Source organism: Gobio gobio (assembly GCF_949357685.1).
Source record: "Gobio gobio genome assembly, chromosome: 6".
NCBI lineage: Eukaryota > Metazoa > Chordata > Actinopteri > Cypriniformes > Gobionidae > Gobio > Gobio gobio.
Window position 1 is genome coordinate 55022746 of NC_137102.1, and position 25598 is coordinate 55048343.

General features: G+C 38.1%; 2 protein-coding genes across 2 annotated transcripts; both read right to left on the reverse strand.

Annotated features, from left to right (window-relative positions):
- Window positions 1-1772: 1772 nt before the first annotated feature.
- Window positions 1773-9731, reverse strand: LOC307128290 (uncharacterized protein). The gene is made up of 8 exons (XM_079820026.1): window positions 9385-9731; window positions 8770-9105; window positions 8375-8671; window positions 8159-8282; window positions 2908-2996; window positions 2174-2226; window positions 2007-2088; window positions 1773-1924 (listed from the first exon to the last, which is right to left on the reverse strand). Exons 1-8 carry the CDS (start codon window positions 9512-9514, stop codon window positions 1779-1781), a joined length of 1257 nt encoding a protein of 418 aa, XP_079676152.1. The 5' UTR covers window positions 9515-9731; the 3' UTR covers window positions 1773-1778.
- A 1386-nt stretch (window positions 9732-11117) lies between these two features.
- pigr (polymeric immunoglobulin receptor) lies at window positions 11118-25301 on the reverse strand. Its single transcript, XM_079820027.1, has 8 exons — window positions 25142-25301; window positions 19618-19962; window positions 17264-17345; window positions 16776-17002; window positions 13616-13694; window positions 12632-12726; window positions 12376-12425; window positions 11118-11898 (listed from the first exon to the last, which is right to left on the reverse strand). The coding sequence occupies exons 1-8, from the start codon at window positions 25188-25190 to the stop codon at window positions 11818-11820; spliced, it is 1008 nt and encodes a 335-aa protein (XP_079676153.1). The 5' UTR covers window positions 25191-25301; the 3' UTR covers window positions 11118-11817.
- Between the last annotated feature and the right edge of the window lie 297 nt (window positions 25302-25598).

The following is a 25598-nucleotide window of genomic DNA, read 5'->3' on the forward strand; positions in this document are numbered from 1 at the left end:
AGCCACGGACCAGCATCCAGAGATGGCTCCAGCCACTGACCAGCATCCAGAGATGGCTCCAGCCACGGACCAGCATCCAGAGATGGCTCCAGCCACGGACCAGCGTCCAGAGATGGCTCCAGCCACGGACCAGCATCCAGAGATGGCTCCAGCCACGGACCAGCGTCCAGAGATGGCTCCAGCCACGGACCAGCATCCAGAGATGGCTCCAGCCACTGACCAGCGTACAGAGATGGCTCCAGCCACTGACCAGCGTCCAGAGATGGCTCCAGCCACGGACCAGCATCCAGAGATGGCTCCAGCCACTGACCAGCATCCAGAGATGGCTCCAGCCACTGACCAGCATCCAGAGATGGCTCCAGCCACTGACCAGCATCCAGAGATGGCTCCAGCCACTGACCAGCATCCAGAGAGGGCTCCTGGACTCCTCATCACTCATTGTTTGCACCTGTGTCTCATCATCTCATTACCTCTGCCTATATATACCATGTTCACTCTGTCATTCACGGCGAAGTCTTGTTTGTTGTATTACAGCATTTCTGAGTGTTTTCCCTGGTTTCTTGTCTTGGTTTTGGATTTCTTGCCTGTTCCCCTGTGGATTACCCGTTTGCCTGTCTCTCCTGTCTTGTTTGCTGTATTAGACTGATTACCTGTTATGACCTCTTGCCTGTTTACTTGACTACGAGTGTGGATTACCCTTTAAATAAAGCTGCATTTGGATCTTCTACCTTCTGTCTCAGAGCAGTACGTTACAATACTTGAGTGAGACACACACAGACTTCAACATTCAACATGTAAAACACAACAATGGTAACAAACATTTTTTATTATTAATAAGATCTTTACAATTTTATTTACTGTCATTATTGGGGTTATACTGACAAAAGACAAATAGTAAAATAAAGCCAAAAATAGTAAAACGAAGCAATTCATTTATTCATACCGCAATGCACTCTGGAAGTGCACCTCCTCAGATCACAAACTTGAATGGTTTAAGTAAGAACAACTTAATGCAATTAAGTAATGCTTACTTAATTTAATTAAGGCAACGAGTTTGCACAATGGAATTAAGTAAACTGAACAAAATTTGTGCAGAAAAACATACCCGGGCAAGAGAAAATAGATCAGAGTCTACACAACTTCGTTAACGGATTTGCCAAATATTACATTTGATGGAAATAAACAATTAGGCAACAATTACATAAGTCTCAGATTACATAGCTATAAAGAATCAGCGTTACATGACACGTCTTCCTTGATATCTTGTTTGTCCAAGATTTGGATACAGTTCAAAATAGTTTAAACATCACGCAGTGTGCACAATTCTATTTTTTGAACATACAACATAATACTTTTTATAAAATAGATATATTTTTTATTTTAAAGGCAATCTATAATATATGTTTAAAAACATTTTTATAGGAGGCATTGCACTGAATATGAACAAAATATGAAACATTATAATGTTGATTAACATGAACTGGTTTAAAACAAAAAAGTCAGAAAATACATTGATAATGTACTTACATATTTACATGTATCTTTAATATTTAGCAGTTTCAATGCTAAAACACTATTATTAGATTATTGCAAAATAAACAATTGCAAAACACATTAACAAAAAGAAGTTATAAAATATACATTAAAATCTGGATTGAGATTTTCTTGCTTTGCGCTTGTAATGATGCATGGAACAAAAAAGTATATTAGCGGTTTCAAGTTCAGCCCTGTTGTGTTCATATTTTCTCAGGTGTTCAGTGCAGAACGTGCACCTGTGATTAAGAGAATAAACTATGAGATGAAATCACATGTTCAGTGTCTGTGTAAAACATCCTGTGATTATTGACTTCAACAAACCTGTAACATCTGACTGTTTGTGCACAGAGCTGTAGGTCACCTCCTCCTCCACAGATACTGGGCCGCACTGGAGATACGAAAGATGATTAGGAAGAATACTCACAATTACATTACAGTACAAATCTGTGTTTTTGTTCTTGTGAATTCACTTGCTTTAGTTTTAGGTCGTATCACAGAGCTGTAAGTCACGTCATTCTCAGCAACCATTGATGATGAACTGACTCCGTCTCCCTGTGAATAATCATGAACACATCTGATTGTTCTGAGACTTTCAGTTATGAGTTTTAATTCAAATTGTTTGTCAGCTCAAACTTACTGCGTCACGGGCTCCATCTCTGTTGACCGCTGTGATGTGGGTGTTATTTCTGTCTGTTAGTGAGAGAACAACTGATGTTATCAGTCCTTCTTAGACATCAGCATAAAGTGTATAAATATACATGTGCAAAGCTTCTGAATACACAGCTGATCAAACACAAAGGGTGCTTTCACACTAGCATTTTTGGTGTGCAACCGTGTTCGATTGAATTTTGTTTGATTTGTTTGGATGATGTGAACGCTGTTTTCTAAACTAAAATACGCCATACTTCACAAACTATAACAGAGTCTGCATAAAAAGGGTGGTCTGGGGAGTACGGTTCATTTTTACTCTGGTACAGTTCGCTGCTGATGTGAATGCTATCGTTCTAAATCACAGAAGTGAACCTGATTGATGACGTATGATTCGATGTGTGTTTGTGTGTTCTTACTTCCTCACACGCATTAAACTGCAAGCAGAGAGAATGTATATTCCTGCTTGCCTTCAGCAGAGCACAAATGGACTCTTTAAGATCTTTAGTGATCTTTAGGACGTTTGCGGTACGTTCACAGCAGATAGACAGAAGGGCCGTTATGTGCTGACAGCCTGACACTTTGAAAACAAAACCAAAGGTTCAAAAAACAAAATATAAAAGCAATCAAACTCTGGTTCAGATCAGGCAGTCGATCCAAGTGTGAGCGCACCCTAAGATTGATCAAATCTGTCATATATTAAGAAAAGTTATCAATACTGACTGCGCTTCTTTCTCAATATTATGGTTGACACAATCACAGCCGCCACCATCAGCAGAAATAGAGCAACTGGAATCCACACCTCCAGATACCTGTAATCATGAAGAAATCATGGAAAAGTATACTGTTCATCCTATAATTTGACCACATTTTATCATAGTATATATATATATATATTAGGGATGTCACAATTCTCAATATAATATTGAACCATTCGGTACGGCCTTCACGGTTCAATACGCGCCTGTGAATTGCGGTTTTTCGGTTTTGCATTTAATTAAGTATTTTTCTACAAATTCTGTCATTTGCCTCCGTCCCAATATACTGAACAACGCGACATACATTCACATCACACGTTAGTGGTAGAGTTATACTCACGGAACACTAGAGTTATTCACAATCATGAAAGTTCATTATTTGCATGTGCTTTAAAGCCTAGCCGGCGTGTGCGCGGTTTTAACATGCGCTTTTCCGAGCGCACGCACTAAACGCCTGTCAAACACGTGATTACTGAACTAAGTAGTCTTACTGCGCTAATACTGTCAAATACACACAAGGTTTACATAAACACAGTCGGTTGTGTCTAAAGTGAAAGTAAAATTGGCGCGTGTCTTTATTAGATGCACGCAGGTCTTACGTTGAGAGCAGGGAGCCTAGTGAACACGCTGTCCTTAAAGGGACAGTTCACCTCTAAAATTATGTCATTATTTACTCACTCTAATGTTGTTCCAAAGCTGTATTCATTTCTCATTTTTGAGTGAACTATCCATTTAATGTTAATACAACAACAAAAGACAAAGAGAAAATCACTGCTCTTGACTGAAGAACTTTAATACAGTAGCTTTAATAAGAATCAGTGGATATTTTATAGTGAAGTCTATGTAGTGTTTTATTTTTACATTTATTCATTCAATTGCATACTTAAATGCTGGACAGCTCTGAGCTGCCAGTGTAAATCTTTATATATATATATTTTATATTATACAATACACTAGGAATGTGTACAAGGTTTTTTTTTTAAGTAAAGTTTTAAGTTTAAGTAAGGTTTTTCAATTCTTTTAAGTAAAATAAAGAAAGAGTATTGCAATTAAAAAATAGTATTTTTTCTCCTTAACCTCTTGCTGTTCCTGTCGCTTAAGAATAGAATAGCAAAAAACTGATGTGACAAGCCATCAGAACCGAACCGAACCGAAAACCGTGGTTAAAAACCGAGGTATGTATTGAACCGTGGACTAACTGTATTGTTGCATCCCTAATATATATATATAGTCTTATATATTCAACCGATAAGACATAACATTATGACCACCTTCCTAATATTGTGTTGGTCCCCCTTTTGCTGCCAAAACAGCCCTGACCCATCAAGGCATGGACTCCACTAGACCCCTGAAGGTGTAGCAGCAGATCCTTTAAGTCCTGTAAGCTGCGGACTAAGATCGGACTTGTTTGTTCAGCACATCCCACAGATGCTCAATTGGACTGAGATCTGGGGAATTTGGCCAAGTCAAATTGAACACCTCAAACTCTTTGTTGTGCTCCTCAACAACTTGCCGACTTGCCCTCTTCCCATAATGCATCCCGGTGCCATATGTTCCCCAGGTAAGCGACGCACACACACCCGGCCATCCACGTGATGTAAAAGCTCCCCACATGCATCAATTAGCCTTGCCATTACCCTGTCACCGGTTCACCACTGTTCCTTCCTTGGAGCACTTTTGATAGAGACTGACCACTGCAGACCGGGAACACCCCACAAGAGCTGCAGTTTTGGAGATGCTCTGACCCAGTCGTCTAGCCATCACAATTTGTCTCTTGTCAAACATACTCAAATCCTTACGCTTGTCCATTTGTCCTGCTTCTAACACATCAACTTTGAGTACAAAATGTTCACTTGCTGCCTAATATATCCCACCCACTAACAGGTGCCGTGATGAAGAGATAATCAGTGTTATTCACTTCACCTGTCAGTGATCATAATGTTATGCATGATCGGTGTATATACATGGCTTGACATTAACTTTTTTGCTCACCAGCCATTGTTGCTAGTAGTTTTCCAAAGTTACTAGCCACTCAGCATTTTCACTGGCCACAATTTTGACATCAGTACCAGGGAAAACTGCCATATAGATATTTTTAATATCTCATAATTTGGCAGCAGGTATATTAGGCTGTTGTCACTTCAAGACTTGACGCACGGATCTGTTACACATGCGTTTTCTTTCTCAAGTGTTTACGTTCACTTAAAACATAACTGACTGGATTTAAGTGAATACTCGCCAATACTCTCGCTGTCAGAGAGATGAGAGAGAGAGAAAGCGCAGCTGGTATTGTGTGTTTTTTTCTGTGGAAAATAAGTATTAGAAGGGTTTCAGATATTTCAGTATCGAAAAAAATTATATTTTTGACAATAATACATTGCACTTAGTTTATTATTTCAGAAACCTTTTTTAAAGACTGCAATTGAAAAAAGTATATATTATATATAAAATTCAACCCACCAAAGTGGCTATAGTGACTGCATTACACTTCACTGTTGAAATACACCCGCATTTGGCTGGTTGGCGGGTGTTAATGTCAAGCCCTATGTATATGATATATATATATATATATGTATATATACACACACACAGACACACACTCACGGCCGTTTTTTCAGGAAACAGCTACTTGTTAAACCATTTCACACATGGCACATTGCAGGCCTGTGAAGTAGACATAGGCTATGCAAAAGAGGACGATGGCCTCACTATAGTGTAGTTTCCTGTAGCTTATTTTTTGCTACACCAGTTAGTGAAAAGATGAAAATAAATCCTGTAGCTGATGATTAATCTAAAAAAACGGTGCACTCTTACGTTAAAACTTGCGTTGCAAACAATGAATCTATTATTTACATTGTGTCAACACTTTATGGTGCACTCATATGACTATGAATAAGTCCCACTTCTAAATAAAAGAGCCAATGGCGATTGGTAAAGTCATCTGCAGCTGCCGTTAGAAGCTCCGGCTGCTATTGAAACAATGTTCTGAGATGCACACTCAGGACTTCTCATGCGCATTAGCCTGGTCCAGCCTGAAAAATATGCTTTTTTAACGCTATTTGAGCAGAAACCACACTTATGATACAGTTGTTGTCAGATTTCATTGGTGATTTCATATATAAAATTTCATTTCCCCATTAAAAGAGATAGGAGCTGGAGCTGAGATAAGGACTTGCATGACTGAAATAGTTGCCCGAGAGGCATTTCAAAGATGGCCGGCAAGTGAAATGGCTCGTCTTAAAGGGACTTTGGTTATAGTAAGTGAGCGTAAAGAACTCAGCACTGAGAAAAAACACTGGTGTTGTGATGTTTGTGATTGCCTTCATTGCTCAACGCTACAAAAAAAAAGGCTGCAAAAATACTTTTGACTAATAACTCATACACTGTTAAAGACTTGGATTCCCATGCTAAATGGACAAAGTTTCAGAAATTAAGTTGGACGTTTGATGGATTATTTCTGTGCCAAAAATACTCCTTCCCGTTTCTCACAAACGTTTTTTTTTTCGAGTATGGGCCTATCTGACGTCAAATGGGGCGGAATTTCCTTATACGGGTCCTAAGGACACTTCTCTCGGAAGGGCGTGCGCACCCATAGACCAGAGCGAGAAAGCGAAAGCAGTACGCCCATCAAAGCGCTTTGCTCGCCTGCGCTGCTGTCACAGGACTTCACGAAATCAACAATGTCACCAAAGAAGTGTGTTTTTGGTTGTCAGGGCAAGACAAGCCTGCACAGCTTCCCAAAGAACCCAGCTTTAATGGGACAGTGGATGGAGCTTGTTTTTCCGGAGCAGCAACGGAGTTGTGCAAGTGTTTTGTTTGTTCCCTGCATTTCGGCGACGATCGTTTTATAAACAAGGCCCAGTTCGACGCCGGATTTGTAGCTCGTCTAATGCTGAAAGATGGAGCGGTCCCAGCGATTAAGGCGGTGAGTAAAACTGCTTCAAATGTCTGTGTTGTTAGCTATCAACTCGTTCATTCAAATGCGCTACTATTCCATTGTTTTTCTATGTAAACACACACTAGTCTGACGTGCAAAACCGTTCCGCTTGCTACTGCTAATATTAAATCACATATAATAGTCCATAAACCAAATTATGTCCTCATAAACCATGAGTAAACGCACACTAATGTTGTAAAACTCGCGCATTACAAGCCGCTAAGCATATATAAGTTACAGTACATACCATTGAGACGTCCTGCTGTAGTCGTCGTTGCTGCTTCTCCTGTTCAATTTCAGCCTCTAGATCTGACTCTGGATCATATAATATGTAAGGTTAAATCTGATTGATCTCAATGGTTTATTTAGGATAACGTTTTTTTCCACGTTTAAGGATGTCACAGCTTTCAAACACTCTCAATGCAATGGCTGCGCGCGCTCATGACTCTTTAGCTCCACTCACACGATACGCCTCCATCCACTCGTTTTTTTTTCTTTTCGGAAAGACTCTGTACATCGTATCTTTCTTTTATAAATATAACAAAACTAAAGACTTTTCGGAGATATGAAGAATGCAATATTACTCTATAGGTAGGCCTACTCAAGATTGACATGAGATTGACTGAAACCCCCGGAAAGGAACATTTTAGGAAAAGTGGTCATGAGATATTTATGAAAAAAACACAAATACAACATCCTTCAGTCTCGCTATGATAGTCTATTTTTGCTGCATCATGAAATTAATCAAGAATCTGGTATTGAGTTAAATAAGTTTGAATAAATACATTTATTAAGCATTTATAAAATGTGAGTTAAAATGGCTCACTATTTGGCAGGCATTGCGTTAGTCACCCTTTTTATCCATGCAGTTAAAACTGCTTATCAACGATTTATAACGCATTTGTAAATTAGTTATTAGTCCTTAACAAACACCTTTATAAACCCTTTACAAAGGAAACCTTAATGTAAGGTGTTACCGAAAATGCTATTTCAATACTTATTCTGCTGCTCTTCACTGGTTGCTTCTTGATCGTTAACTGGTTTTGTAGATGAGACAGCGGCATCACTGCAGAAATAAACAACAGAGAGAAATGAACTAAAATTAATCTGATCAGAAAACTAAAGAAAGGACAATAAACAAGCCAAACCACATAAAAGACATAAAAGACAACACCACACACAAAAATAAATGAAATGTTCAGAAAGACAATAAATTCAACTCTGTCATACAGACAGCATCTAATCACGCCCATTACAGAAAATATAAATCTTAACTAACCTTTCGCTGTTAGATACCTCTGTGGTCACAAATGCTGTCAAAGAGAAATTAAGAAATGGTTTTGGTTCAGTGACAGTGACAGTGAGAACAGGAACATGTGGATCTTCAAGAGAGACATCCGGAACTGAAAACAGAAAAAGATGCAAACTTATTTTAGCCTTTTCCCCTAGCCTAGCAGTTAAACCCATGTAGATTTGATTAGTGAATGAGTTTTACCAGTGACTGTGAGTTGAACAGGAACCTGTAGATCTCCAGCAGAGCACCAGTACCATCCAGAATCTCTGAGTCTCAGTCCAGTCATCAGCACAGTGAAGGAGCTTCTCCCATCATCACTGATCTGGACTGATGGATTATGGGATGTGTCAGTCCTCCCCACTGTGTAACAGCTCTGATCTTTATATCTGCACCACTGTTTGAGTTTATACTGATATCCAGAACTGTAGAAACACTGGACTCTGACATTACCACCTTCATGTCCAGATACACTGCTGCTCACCACAGACACATCAGGAGCTGAACACACAGACATGAGTCATCTGAGATTGCAATTTAATAGAAATTATGAGAATTTTTCATTTAAATTCAAAGTTTATTTGAAACTCATCTCATACCTGATTGAACTGTGAGATGAAGCTGCTCTGTTTCATCTATTTGAAGAATTCCTTCAATCTCAACGACACACCAGTAAGATCCAGTGTCATCATTCTGCAGGTTTCTCATAGTCACAGTAAAGAAACTCTGATCTGGATGATCGATTACTGACACTTTTCCTTTGGTTTCATTAGCATATGCCAGAATAGAGCAGTAATTGTACGCTGCCGAGGCATCAAAGCACCAGTATTTCTTGTGTTCTGTGTATTTCCTCTCATAATAACATGGAATAACAACAGATCCTCCAGTCTGAACCGTTAACAATCTGCTCACCTGTCCTGATGTGCATTCAGGACCTGAGTAACAGAACAATCATTTTTAGATGCACCATTTCTTTTATTACTTTTTTTTTCTTTTATTAATATTTTATTCAACACAAAACATGCACTTTTTTACTTTCATCCCTTTTTCACTATACAGGTTAATCTTAAGTACTCCAGTGGCATGACTAAAAGTCAGTAATTGTTAAAAAAAATATATATAACAAAATGCTGTTTAAAATAGTTAGAGTAACACAGAACATCCCTTCATATACAGTAGAACACACTAACCGTGTGAATAAACTGAACACTTGCCTGTTATGAACCAAAGGAAAAACATAATGAACTTCTTCAAACTGACATTCCTTCTGGCAAAAAATTGCAATGTTTCTTCTCTCTGCATCTTTATCGCGCACGTCTTCTTTTTCCTTTTGTTAAGAAACATCTTATCACGCGAGAAGGTTTCCCTATTTGATGCTCTAAATATATTTAGACTCTCAGTTTCTGCTTCCGTGCTTTTTGGTTGCTTACGTCATAAAAGCTTGATTTAGCCTACAATAAAATGTCATAATGCTTGATTGCAAATGTTAGACTTGGACGAGAAGTCTAAATGATTCTGAATAAGAATGATTTACTTTATGTGCAATGCGGTCGACAAGTGTTTCCTTCTAGTATTACTGGCTAGTAGCGATGTTTCCTTATCTAACACCCTTAAAAATAAAAGGATGTTAGGAAGAACCAAAAAAAGGGGTTTTCACACAGCAATGCCATAGAAGAACCATTTTTGGCTCCCTGAAGAACTGTTTTTTTTTCTAACCATTGTATAGTCTAAAGAACCTTTTGTGCAATGGAAAGGTTCTTAAAGATTCATTATGAAACCATACACCCCGCCAAAGAACCATTTATGAACCTTTATTTTTGAGTGTAGTTCTCATTTTACATTTAAGAAGGAACAAGAAATGGGTTATTTGTGGTCGGTGGTCATGTAAGCAACAGAATATACAGCAGGTAACAAACAACCTCAAATAAAGATTTTAAAGGGGTGATGAATTGAGAAATCAACTTTCCCTTGAGCTTTTGATATATAAAAGGTCATGGCAATATAAGAATATCCTGTAAGTTTCATAGCTGAAAACTTCCTTGTTAGTCAAAGAAAAGCTTTTACTGACATCAGGCCCAGCAAACGATCGATCTCAGAATGTGCCCGGCTATGACGTGAGAGTGTAGTGAAGCACCGCCTCAACAAGAAGAACAACGCCCGATTATGTAGCCCCGCCCACCGACTCGTGCCACTAACATAACACAGGCCTACAGAGAAACCTAAACCGCATCGAATTTCTAAACATACCACATAAGCTTCATTCGGATTCCAATATTATGAATGCATGGACAAACTTTATTTGTAATGAATATCCAACTCACGTGGGGATGACTTTGCATTTGTTCCTTCATTTCTGACCACGGATTCATTTGTAAACAAGAGACTGGATTTGCAGACAGGATGAGATTACATGAATGAATGAAGCAACACACTAATGTGAGTAAAACATGTTTTTTATATGTGATAGTATTGCATTGCTACAGATCGTTTGCATTGTTACAGATCGTTGCATTGTCTTGGCGCGCGCGTGTGTGTGTGTGTGATGCACGGTTCGCGCTTATATACACCGATTGGCGGGCCAAGTAATAAAAAAATAACATTCCAATCAATCGCGGGTGGATGAGAGATAAATCATTGTGTTTGTTTGATAAAGACGTTTTGCGAGCCCTGTGGGACGAATTTATCCAATTGCCGTTATTCCACATGCTTCAAAACAATCCCTCACGGTGTACTCGCGGGGAGCCGAAGCTCATTAAATATGCAAATCTTATCCAATCCTAGCCGTGGGCATTTACTGCCAAGTCTTCAATGGGGCACGCCCATAAAATCCGAGTGTGCAGGAGAGAGCCTCAGAAACCAGGTTGAAAATAGCCTATTACTTATTCATTATGATGTTTTTGAATGTAAAAACCACACGAACGTCATAAGTTGACCTCAGACAACAGTATAAAAAAAAGCCAGTTCATGACCTCTTTAACACAGCTTGAAACAAGATGTGAATTACACACATTCTGTACAGAAGTTATAAATGGAAAAAAAAGCTTTTCATCATATGCTGATAAAGAAAAAACATGACAAGACGAAAATAACAAGAGTGTGAGAACTGAGAAGCGTTAATTCTCTGTACTTCCATTCTTCTAAAAACATTCACAGTCAGGTGGTACAGCGGTCACATGGTACAAGTCAGAGCTCTCAGAAAATTCAGAGTTTACAAGTTGTAATTACGAATTCTACACTTAATACAAGTCGGAATCTCGTAATTACGATAATTCCAACATGGCGTGAATCCACCTTTACTTACAGACCGATAAAATAGCAACGCCAAGGTCATGGGTTCGATTCCCAGGGAAAGCAAGAACTGACAAAATGTAAAATGTGTACCTTGAATGCAATGTAAGTCCCTTTGGATAAAAGCGCCTGCCAAACGCATAAATGTAAATGTAAAATGGATTGAAATGAAAGATTATATTCCATTTAACTGTTAAATGTGAAGAAATGTCAAATATGTCCAGTTTCTCCCTTATGCAGGCTTTTCATTGACTTGTTAAAAAGACTTGAGTCATAGAGTCCATCAGTTCACTTTAAATTCTCCTTCATCATCAGAATGTCCATGAGTTTGGAGTTTCCCATCATGAGGTTCTCCTCTGTTAAAGCATTTGGACTTGCTGAGCTGGAGTGTTCAGGAAAATCACTGAGGCGTTCTTATAGTCTTCTCTCCATGGACACATCTGAAAACAAGTAAAAAACCATATACAGCATCCAGAATAACTTGCCAGCAGCATTTTCTTCATTAAGCCTACACTGATCACCATAAGAGCTTTATAACGTCCTTTACACCACTTTTTTCTCAGAATTATGAGATATAAACTCAGAATTGCGAGAAAAAAAAGTAAATTTAGGCCTACCTTTTTTAATTACTACATTACACCAATCAGGCATAACATTATGATGAAGTGACAGTCCCGCTGCTGGCCGTCTTGATGCCCTAAGCGAAAGTGGAGAGAGAATTTGCTTGTGGTGCCCCCCTCAGCACTTGGTGCCCTACTGTTATGCCTGATTGGTGTATATCTCAATTTGCTTTCTCACAATTCCAATTAAAATGTTCTCACAATTTCCAATGAATCATCCACAAAAAGACAAGGAACATACATTAAGAAAGTACATAGGGTAATTTGACTGTTAGATAACAGAGAAATTGCACTGACTGTGAGATTATCGTTCGTTTCGTTTGTCCTTTGAGGTTTCTGCTTTTTCTCTGCAAAATGAAACAAAAAAGTTGTGATATAATGCACAGAAAAATGAGAACACAACCTTTTTATTCTCAAGTTAAATGAGGTTAAATGAAGGAAAACTGGTAGTCTACAAATCCAGAGACATTTAAGCTTCGATATCAAAATGGAGTAAATTTCCAGACTAATTTGTAAGTATCCAATAACTTTTTAAGCCACCAAAAAAACTTACTACACTGTTTCCACAACTTCCAAAGTGCCAGCGACACAGTCATGACCAGCAGTACGACCCCACACACCATGAGAGAAGACTCCCAAACAGGACGACTGAAAAAGACATGATGTGTTAGTCGAATACCAATATAAGTGTTGGTCAAATATCGGTTTCACTTCATTTTGATGGTCCCTTTAACACATTCTGTTGACATGTATTAATAGACTGGTAAAAATACTATAGTATATTATTGTAAAATTACTCTAGTAAATACTATAGTGTTTTTGAACCGTACTATAGTAAAAATACTATAGTAAATTAACAATGTGTAGTAAATACTATAATATACTACAATATACTACAATTTACTGTAGTATCTTTACTTTAGTATGGTTCAAAAACACTATAGTATTTACTAGAGTAATTTTACTGTAATTTTACTTTAATATACTATAGTATTTTTTCATGTGGGGTTAGAGTTAGAATAAGTAGTTGCAAAGTTACTTATAGTCAGTAGAATGTCTGTTGGGTGACCATCACAATAAAGAGTTAGCAGATATTAAGCAGACAGTCTACAAATACTCTACTGAGAGTTAGTTGACATTTAATTGCAAAGTTTAGTTGTATAATCAACAGAACCATCAAAATAAAGTGTTACCCCAATATCAAGAATATTCATTCATACACTCTTAAAAATAATAGTTCACAGCAATGCCATTGAAGAACCTTTCAGTAATCATGTTCTTAAAAGAAACATTATTTTCTTAGTTTGAAGTAAATTTTAAAAATCTAAAAGAACCTTTTTCCACTGTAAAGAGCATTGAAAATTTCCATGGATTTTAATGGTTCTTCATGGTGGAACCAGCAATGACAATAGGGAAGTGTTATTTTTAATACGAGTGTATGTGATACATGTATGTGACACAGATCTCAGTGCTCTTTGCTAAAAAGATTTGTATCCCTTCATGAGAAATCAGCCATGAGGAAATATACAGAGCTCACCTGTGAGGGTCATTTGAGCTCATTACAGATGAAGTCCTGACTGTTGTCTTCAGATTCTGGACCGGAGACGTTGTGGCCACTGGACAGAGATCAAATGCGACAAAATTGAGCAGAGTTTAACTTCAGATGAGTGATGTATGGACGCTTGTTTTCATCACGTGAAAAAAATTATGGAAAAAAAGTTAATATCTCACAACTCTGTCAGAATTGTGAAATATAAACTTGAATAGTTTTCAGTCATGTGACTGTCACAGAGCCTTGGAGGGCAAAAACCACCATAGAAGTTCATCGAACTGCAGCACAAACCTGCGTATTTCCTTCTTTAAAAAAAAATATGTGAACAAGATGCACGTTTTGGGCACGTTTTTATGATCCATATACAGCTCCTGCCTCAGTATTTCAATCACTAAAAACAGCGGGACGTTTTTAAAACGCTTAACGTGAAAAACACTATAGGGTGAGTTGCACCATTAACCTGTTAACTGTCACCGCCCTTTTTGAAAATCCAAACTTAAATGGTTGCAATTCAAGAATGTGTTGGAATATAGACATATGTTTGGTCTCATTTTAAAGAAGAGAGTCAGCAGATTATGGCTCAAGTGAAATCACTTCAAAAAATTATATGAAAAACTATGAAAACGTTATGAAAGTTTAAATTTACTGTAAATGAAATGTACTGTACTAAATATTTTATATAAAATATATACGTTACAAAATTATTTGTACTCTAAAATTACCATCAAATCAAAGCCAAATGTCTAACCAATTTGTGTTCCAATTTTGAAGTTGATATCACAAAAATTGAAGTTCCACTGAGATTTTGTTTAGGCGCTGTACCACAAATAGCCACCGGGTGTCAGTGAAATTCCATAGTTTTTTTTAATGCAATCTCCTGTTACAAATGTATATATAGTTTTGTCCAAATATCACAAAACAGTTGGCAGATATAGAACCATGAGACTCAGACCTTTCCGACGATATGCGTTTTGTCAAGATTAGAAAAGGTTTTTATTATAAAGTTTTTAAAATAAATTTTGTAATATGAAACATGACGACGCCCACTAGGGGAGGAGCCTCTAGAAGAAATTAGATTACTGTTTCCATGGTAACGCAAAATCTGATTTCAAAACAGTTTTCGAATGATATATAGTTTGTCAACATTATTTCAGGATAAATATAGGATATAATTGTTTTAAACATGCAGTGACAAATGGGCCCACCGGTGGGCCAATGACAGTTAACAGGTTAAGGATTAAATTAAGCAAAATCGAACGTTAATCAAGGATTTGTTGATCTGGGTTTTATTTTAAATCTAGTTGTTGCACCACTTAATTTTAAACAGAGATTAATTATGCAGTAAAACTGTTTTTAGCACAGGCGGAGGTGTACTGACGACAGGCTAAAGAATCCTTGTGCAACCCACCCTTAAAGTGCCGTAATGCACTTAAACAGTGATATTAAAAGATCAAATTCAGTTTACACTTGATGATGCATACTATATACAGGCGAGCAGATGAGCCAAGAATATGAACGCAACACGTTTTCTTTATAATGGGTTTCAATGGGGAAAACACTTCACGAGAAACCTTGTGTTGCATTAATATTCTTTGTTCATCTGCTTTCCTGTACAAAGTAATCAACATCAATAAGGTGTATATTGCATTTGGTATTTTAATATCACTGTCTTACTGCATTAATACTGACTGCACACCTGGTAAAAATGACTGGCGGGCAATGGAGGAAAGCCTTGTTTTGCCCTCCAGGTGGGTGTTCCTATAAGCGTGTGAAGTCAAGTGAAAACTATGAATTGCTATAAAGTCAGAATAGCAAGATATAAACTCGCAATTGGGAGAAAAGTCAGAATTGTACAGAGCCCCGGGAAGGACATGAGATGGAGGAAAAATTATTTGTCAATGCTTTCGTGTTCCCTCGCTAAGAGCTCAAAAGGTTTTGCGAGCAAACGCAAAGTTTCTCTGGGAACGCAAAACATTTATGAGAGAAAGCAAAAGCTTTGACTTACTATTTTGACATATTTGTTTTCCCACTACCATGTCCCTGTAAGGGCTCCGTAGAATCACGAGAAGTTTGAATTGTGAGATAAAATGCTCATAAGAATTAAAAAACCTGTTTGTTTATTTCTCACAATTCTGATGTTGTGTCTCACAATTCCAAGTCTTGCAATTCTGAAATAAGTCCGTTTATTTTTTATTCCCAAACAAGCTTCCATAGTGATGCAGTGTGTAAGCAACCATACAGCACTTAAAGGAACACTCCACTTTTTTTAAAAATAGGCTCATTTTACAAGTCCCCTAGAGTTAAATAGTTGAGTTTTACCGTTTTTGAATCCATTCAGCCGATCTTTGTATCTGGCGGTAGCACTTTTAGCTTAGCTTAGCATACATCATTGATTCTGATCAGTCCATTAGCATCTCATTCAAAAAATGACCAAAGACACTTTAAATATTTTTCCTATTTAAAACTTGACTCTTCTACAGTTACATCGTGTGCGAAGACCAACTGAAAATTAAAAGTTGCGATTTTCTACACCTATATGGCTAGGAACTACTTTCTCATTCCTGCGTAATAGTCGCGGATCTTCGCAGCCATACCATGGCTGCAGCGGCGCAATGATATTACAGCGCCTGAAAGTAGCCCCCAGCTAGGTAACTTTCAATGTGACCGGCACTAAGTTCGTGTTGCAGAGAAAGTTTCAGGCTTGCAGCCGACAAATTGTGTTGTGGATTTACCTGTGTGATTAGCCATGGTTACGTACATGGGTACACGTACATGGGTACGGCCGCGAAGATCCGCGACTATTACGCAGGAATGAGAAAGTAGTTCCTAGCCATATAGGTGTAGAAAATCGCAACTTTTCATTTTCAGTTGGTCTTAGCACACGGTGTAACTGTAGAAGAGTCAAGTTTTAAATAGTGCAACCACCAGATACAAAGATCGGCTTGGATTCAAAAACGGTAAAACTCAACTATTTAACTATAGGGGACTTGTAAAATGAGCCTATTTTCAAAAAAAGTGGAGTGTTCCTTTAAAACATCATATGAACTGTATTCTGACATTGTGACGGCGAGTTTCGCATACACGTTTCTACAAAAACAATGCAAGAATGAAGTATGTGATGTTAGCTGTGCTCTGTGTAACATACGCGTTGTGGCTTGTGGTGTGACTGACACATGAACAGCCACATGCTGCTGACCGGCTCCACACCAGTACCAGCCCGAGTCTCTCGTCTCCAGCTGGGTTAGTGTCACTGTGAACATGCTGTCCTTGTCGTCTTGGATGAGCACATTTCTTCTGCTGAATGTTCCTTCAGAATCTGTCACAATGCAGGAATTCCAGTTCCCACTGCGACACCACTTCTTCTCACTGGACCTGCAGTGAAAACCGCAATACAAGAATTAAAACAATTGAAATAAAAGATTTAATCAGCAAGAAGATTGGCATGGGCAAATTTATAGGCAAAATTTAAGTTACATATGTACATATTTGTATTGATGAGAATGAGAATTTAGTGGAACTCACACAATATTTTTTATTTTGGGCTGAAATATGACATGGACATTTTCGTCACAGGTTATGTGATATTCATTCATATACATTCGATTATTCTGTTGATGATTTGCAGTAGGTTACCTGAGGTTCTTACTGTAGAGACACTGAACAGTGACACTTCCGCCTTCATCTGCACTCACTGTATTTCTCACCACTGACATTCCTGCAACAAAACAAACATGAGTTACACAGTGGTTTATATATTTAATTTAGGGATGCATAACATGTCAATATGATAAGCAATCATTTTAAATCAATACTGGAAGCAGAAACGGTCACATTTCAAAAGGGGAATACACACACTTACTACCATTCAAAAGTTTGATGTCTGTAAGATTTTATTAATGTTATCGAGAGAGAGATTTTTTTGTCTAATTCCCCCACCAAATCCTCAAATTTACCTAATTTTAATTTAGCATAAATAAAAGGATGTACAAAAAATACCAGAACGATTAATAAAATGTGTTTATATATATAAATTATGAATATTTTAAAAGTATACTTTTATTCTTTCACATTGCAATAGACCCTTTTCACATTTACGGGTTTCTCAGAGCGGAAGGTCGTCATAGTTGGGTTAAATATTATAGCTGTGAATGAGAGAATACATTAAAAAAAAAATGTTGTGTGCCCATTTGCTCACATAGCAAAAGAAAAACGCCACAGTAGTGATTTCACAACTTTCAAAAAGAGGGAAAGAGTGTGAAAAGAGAGAAATATGTCAATTTTTACCATCACTCCCATAGACGCTATTACTAAACGCCCTCACAGCAGTGGTAACTTTTTTATTGTAATTTGATGCAAAAGTAATAAAATATAAAGTATTAGTTATATAAATGTAAAAAAAAAATTTTTAAATGAAAATACAAAAAACGTTACAGGATTTACGATATTGATGACCGTTAAAACGCGTCATCACAGTCTGTGAAAAGGGTCTATAATCCACATAGCCATAGCATTAAAAAAATATCAGTTATTGTGTAGACAATAACAGCAACTCTGCCACAAAGTGGTAGGCCACGTAAAATCAGAGCGGGGTCAGCGCATGCTGAGGCACACAGTGTGCAGAAATCGCCAACTTTCTGCAGAGTCAATAGCTACAGACCTCCAAACTTCATGTGGCCTTCAGATTAGCTCAAGTACAGTGCGTAGAGAGCTTCATGGAATGGGTTTCCATGGCCGAGCAGCTCATCCAAGTCTTACATCCCCAAGTGCAATGCAAAGCGTCGGATGCAGTGGTGTAAAGCACACCATCACTGGACTCTAGAGCAGTGGAGACGTGTTCTCTGGAGTGACAAATCACACTTCTCTGTCTGGCAATCCGATGGACGAGTCTGGGTTTGACGGTTGCCAGGAGAACGGTACTTGCCTGACTGCATTGTGCCAAGTGTAAAGTTTGGTGGAGGGGGGATTATGGTGTGGGGGTGGTTTTTCAGGGGTTGGGCTTGGCCCCTTAGTTCCAGTGAAAGGAACTCATAATGCTTCAGCATACCAAGACATTTTGGACAATTTCATGCTCATGCTTGTGGGAACAGTTTTGTTGACTGCGCACCAGTGCACAAAGCAAGGTCCATAAAGGCATGGATGAGCGAGTCCTGACCTCAACCTGATAGAACACCTTTGGGATGAATTAGAGCGGAGACTGCGAGCCAAGCCTTCTCGTCCAACATCAGTGCCTGACCTCACAAATGTGCTTCTAGAAGAATGGTCAAAAATTCCCTTAAACACACTCCTAAACCTTGTGGAAAGCCTTCCCAGAAGAGCTGAAGCTGCTATAGCTGCAAAGGGTGGGCCAACTCCATATTAAACCCTACGGATTAAGAATGGGATGTAATTAAAGTTCATGTGTATGAAAAGGCAGGTGTCCCAAAACTTTTGGCAAAATAGTGCATTTCACTATAACTTTAAAATGACAATTTTAATATTTTTTATTGTTTCATTTGCTAATTAGCTTTGATAATTAAAAAAAAAAGTCTTGGTGATGCAAAATTGAGTGGTCTATATTTTCTAGTTTGTAAATGTTTTGTTGCATTTACATTAAAATTAGGCCCCGTCCACACGGAGACGCGTTTAGCTGTATATGTAAAAATGTTGTATCGTATCAGCGTTTCGTCAAGACGGATCCGGCGTTTTGGGAGCTTGAAATCTGTATTTTTTTAAACTGGGTCCCAGAGTGGATAAATCTGAAACCAACACCCTTGACTTTTCGTGTTTACAGCCAATCCATATATTTTGTGAAACGGTCCAAGTCTTCTTCTCCGTTTTAGTCTATTTCTGTGGCAGAATTACAGCGCCAGATACCGGTCGTTTTGAGTCGGTTTCAGTGGTTTCCTGTGTACGCAGATATTTCTTGAGATGAGAGAAAAAAAGATTGGAAAGGGAAAGCTCTGGTTTCGCGTGGATAGAGCCTTAGTTTATCACTTATCTTAACTCACCTTGAACAACGCTGATATAAAGGGAGGCAGTGGGGTCAGAAACCCACATCCCTCCGAGCTCCACCCCACACCAGTACCACCCCGAATCCCCCTCCGTCAGGTCCTGCATGCTCACGGTAAACACATGCTGAGTGGGGTCATCAGCGATCGTCACCTTTCCCTTGCCGTGAGGGGCTGATTCGGGGTTATCGGTGCGCGCCAGGCTGGAGCAGAAGTCCTTCATCCGGCCGTAGCACCAGTACTTCACATGGCTGATATACTGCGGGTTGTAGTGACACGGGACAGTGACGGACTGACCCTCCAGCACAGACAGATCTCCTACAGTGGTCACTGTGCAGTAGGAACCTAAACATAGACAGAACAAGATAACAGATAATGAAAAGCTCTGAGATTTAATGATACCATTTTACAATAAGGTCTACTTACTTAATGCAGTAACTAGCATAAGCTATAACAATGAGCAATACATTATATTAGTTAATAAAAATGTTCATGTTCTTGTTAGTTCACTGTGCATTAAAGGTTACTTTTGCCCTCTAGCGGTTAATAAACAAAACTGCATTCATTTTGCAGAAGAACATTGTTTTGGTTGGGCTTCGGCTCTGCGTGGCTATGGATAAAAATGACCCTTCACAATAGATAATGCTTTACAATTAACTACATTACGCAATTTATCTGTTCAATAAAACACCTTACTCACCTGTTGAATAATAAAAACGCATTAGAAAAGCCAAGCCAATGTTGATTCTTGTTTTATTACAAACTCTGTCACGTTCTCTTTTTGCCGGCAGACTCTCCTCTGTTCTGCGTTTGTTTGAAACGAGTGATTCTCCGAAGGTTGGAGATTTAGCTGCTCAATGTCAACCTTTGCTGTTCAACCTACCTCTGCCACTCCCACACCAGACACACATCAAAGAAGCGGAGCAACTTTTCTCTATTTATGACTTGATATCTGGTAATATTACACTCACCTAAAGGATTATTAGGAACACCTGTTCAATTTCTCATTAATGCCATTATCTAATCAACCAATCACATGGCAGTTGCTTCAATGCATTTAGGGGTGTGGTCCTGGTCAAGACAATCTCCTGAACTCCAAACAATTTTGAGCGTGGCATGGTTGTTGGTGCCAGACGGGCCGGTCTGAGTATTTCACAATCTGCTCAGTTACTGGGATTTTCATGCACAACCATTTCTAGGGTTTACAAAGAATGGTGTGAAAAGGGAAAAACATCCAGTATGCGACAGTCCTGTGGGCGAAAATGCCTTGTTGATGCTAGAGGTCAGAGGAGAATGGGCCGACTGATTCAAGCTGATAGAAGAGCAACTTTGACTGAAATAACCACTCGTTGCGACCGAGGTATGCAGCAAAGCCTTTGTGAAGCCACAGCACGCACAACCTTGAGGCTGATGGGCTACAACAGCAGAAGACCCCACCGGGTACCACTCATCTCCACTACAAATAGGAAAAAGAGGCTACAATTTGCACAAGCTTACCAAAATTGGACAGTTGAAGACTGGAAAAATGTTGCCTGGTCTGATGAGTTTCGATTTCTGTTTCTAGGATGTTTTCTTGGCACACTTTAGGCCCCTTAGTGCCAATTGGGCAACGTTTAAATGCCACGGCCTACCTGAGCATTATTTCTGACCATGTCCATCCCTTTATGACCACCATGTACCCATCCTCTGATGGCTACTTCCAGCCGGATAATGCACCAAGTCACAAAGCTCGAATCCTTTCAAATTGGTTTCTTGAACATGACAATGAGTTCACTGTACTAAAATGGCCCCCACAGTCACCAGATCTCAACCCAATAGAGCATCTTTGGGATGTGGTGGAACGGGAGCTTCGTGCCCTGGATGTGCATCCCACAAATCTCCATCAACTGCAAGATGCTATCCTATCAATACAGGCCAACATTTCTAAAGAATGCTTTCAGCACCTTGTTGAATCAATGCCACGTAGAATTAGGGCAGTTCTGAAGGCGAAAGGGGGTCAAACACAGTGTTAGTATGGTGTTCCTAATAATCCTTTAGGTGAGTGTATATTCTCCAGAGCTGCTTTAGAGATGAATTAAACACACTCCACAAATGATGAACTTTACTTATTGAACTAAATTGAATCGACTAATGTGTTACAGCTTCTGCATGATAACAGGAGTGAACAACTATTTCACGCTTACAAACTCCATGAACAGATATAAGATGCAAACAGGGTTGTTCTTTATTGTGTTACAATGAATAAACATGGCTTCTAATTAGCTTCGGTGTCTCATTCTTTCAAGATCACACAGCATACAAATGTGATCGAAGTCGATTCACGAAAATGCTTGTTTGTTTGCATGTTAGTTGGTACAAAAGAAATGTAGGCCTAGGCTATACCTGCTCCTACACTGTAAAAAATCCAACTCACAAAAATGTAGGCTAATGATTATGTTTTAGTTAACTGGACAATTAAATGCAAAAAAAAGTTGGCTTAACCACTGAAAAGAAGTTGGTTCAACAATTGTTGGACCAACCTAGTATTAATTGTAAATTCGATTTGTAATTGCAAGTTAACAAGTATACAAGTTGCAACGCGTTAACAATGCATTCTGGGTGCATCATGCAAAACTCATCCATGGCTCCCAGCATGCATTGCGGCATGAAGCATGTCATCATTGTTGAGATTCATAGGCTGATTCTTGATATCTGTGGGAGTAAATCTCACAGGAGGTCAAAGTGCTTAATGTACAATCGGTTTTAAAACTTATTCAGCTTTTCTGATTAAAACCGTGCTGTAGCTTTTCTAAAATCACAATAAAGTTAATAGTATATTACTCGTATTAAACTCAGTCAGAAAATCAGTGAATTAAACCACTACACAATGATTATATTCTTATTCATGAGTCAGAGAAACACTAACATTAAAAAGTCATCAAACTGCCCAACTAAAGAAAACACTGATCACCATGATGGTGAAATAAAAGTATTATCAATTTTCAACACAAAATCAAAAAAAGCGATAAAAACTCAGTCACCTGAACAAAAGATCTTAAATTGGGAGACATGTGACCTTACTCAGTTAATTGAGTTGAGTGAACTACTTTATTTAAAAGTTCAGTAAACTCAAAAACGCTGTGCAGCAAGTTGCCTTACAATTTTAAGTTATGTCAGCTTTTCTTTTTTTACAGTGTACGTGTAGGCCTAAATGGTGCCTAAAACATTTGGACGTAATGTGCTCTAATTTTGGCAAACTGGTGACATTGCATTTTGATACACTATGTACCCTAATAATATTTCACGGGTTGATATGCCATTTCTTTTCTTCTTGTTTTTTTTTTTTACTTTGGGTAATAGGCAGCACTCGTCACTGTCACTTTTTACCCAGCCGTCCAATCACAGTGGAGCAGGGGCGGGACAAATACTATCACCCTACTTGTACAACGACTGAACAATAATGGAGAAGTTAATGTTGCTGATTACTACATTTGTATATGCAGTAATATTCTTCAAAATGAGATACTAGTAGCACATTACTGCCTTGGATATTCTGTATCATAGCAACCAATGTACCTTTGCTTTGCAAAGTGCTTTCAAACGCCACCGGCTGGCCATTTTCAGAAGAGCACCAGGTGTTTTTAGCTGGCTTAAAAATGCTTTGGTGGACACACGATAATTGAATATTTATCGCTAGGTAAAATCATGGTCTCTTTAGCATTCTTGCAATATACTGAAGCCACACCTGAGAAGGAAGTCCAGAAGATTCCACAGCGTTCCAGGAAATACTGGACACGTAATTTGCATAGTTGCAACTCATGGGCGGGATTAAGCTAATTATGAAGGAGTGTGCACGTGCGGCCTATTTATGAATGTTTGGAATTCAGCAGAGTTTTCGTAAAGGCCCATTTTTACGAAAGTTTCATGAATGAGGCCCATGTCCATATTGTTCCTTGAACCTCACTCTTTACAAATAAAGCAGTCACAAGCAATATAGCACACAATAAGCACAGTCGGCATGATCAATACTGTGTGCTTCTTACCAAAACACACTTGTTATCTAATTACCCAAGTGCCCTTAATATAATGTCAGAGCGCCACCCAATGGATAAATAAATAGTTGCATTAAAATGGCTCCTATGAATGTTTACTATTGTCTTTTTAGAGCTGCTTTAAAACAGAATTGAATTCTGTTTGCATCATGGAATCTTTATTTTCCTGTTTATCCCTGTAAAGCTGGTTAATTTGTATTATATAAAGCGCTATATAAATAAAAGGTGACGAGACAAGCACGGATGAGTGATGTAGGCTACCCAATTTCCTGCGAAAACCACCCAGACAGTTCTAAAATACAGACACTTGTGATAAGATTACCATAGTTAATCAGGGTTAGACAAAAACACGTTTTGGCATTAGTATTGATGATGTATTGACTCGTTATTTTCCTTTTGAACGACTAAAAAGTACCTTTAAATAATGTTAAAAGTTACAACTTTTGATCTTAAAATTGTATTGGTAAATGCTGCGATTTACTAAGATTAATCAATGCCATATTGTTTACTGTTAGTCAGGCTAACTGTAGTTAAACTAATCTTAACTTAATGTAAAATAACTATTACACAGGCTATAAACAGCAATAAAGTGCAGAAATGAGTTGTAATAATCAGTTTCAGAATTCAAATATATTATTTAATACACATATATCAGAACTTCAGGTAAGAATTTTGCTTCTTGACCTCAAAAGAATTTCTCTCCAGATAAACTTCTACTACTTTCTCTGAATGGCTCTTAAATAATTTTTCCAATGACCCTTGCTTATTTAGTCATTTGTATACTTTTGTAGATGCATTGGTGGATTGCACACTGATGCCTGCTAAATGCATTGGTTCATTCTAACATTAATAATTATGCCAGAATGCTTCTGTTTTTATTCACTCATAAAAGCAACAAAGAAATTAAATAAATCACAAAATGAAAACTATATCATCATTGTAAGTTGTCTTTATAAATCCAAAACCCTTTAAAATGTTACATTATTGAACAGTCAATAACACACAATGACCGCATGAAATGGCCGATTGTTACTGTGGCCAATGGCCTTTCCACTGTTCAGTTATTTACTTTCACTTTTTCATTTAACGTATGAAATTCAAAACATCCACAAGCTGTTGTCCGTCAATCTTCCAAAAACTACAATCAAGCATAAAAAGGCATTTTCAAAAGTCTAATTAAAACTGAAATAAAACATTGTGTTTGGAAAAGCTAATAGATGGCACTCCAAAATACTTGGAGGAATTTGGGTCACGGTGTTTCCCTTCATATGAAACTCAACTAGCTGCTGTTAGAAACACTTTTCCATCCTGGGTTTTTAAACTACAAACAGTTCGATATCCAAAGAGAGGAAGTTTTAACCCATGACCAATGTTAGCTGCACAACGCCTTTCTAAATGTGTTTGCAAGTTCCCTTCCATAAAACACAGTTTTGGAAAATGGCTTCAATGCCTTTTCGACATCTGTTTTGGTAAAAGGAACGATAAAAGCTCACCTGGCAGTTCACCAAGACCAAGAATGGTTAGAAGTAGTAGAAAAGTCATTGTTAGGGTCGAGTGTGAGAAACCACCAGAGTCCCTCTGTCCTAATGACAGCTGTTGCGATGAGGAATATTTCTGCCTTCACTCTCACTTCCTTCTGCCTAAACGATGTCCAGATGTGTGAGTTTAACCATTTGTGTTCCACACTGCAATTGTGTTCAGTGCAATGCTACATAGACTGTGGCACAAAATGTGTGTTTGTTTTTTCACACTGCAAAAATGAATTGCTTCATTCTAACGTTAACCTTAAAATCAGAATGCTTCTGGTTTCATTTACACTCGAAGTGAAATAAAATAGGCTATTGTTCAATGTTTTAATATATTTAAAAATTATATATAAAATATCTTAAACACAAAGATTCATGTTACTTCAGATGGGATTACCTAGATATGTTACCTAGAATAAAACAC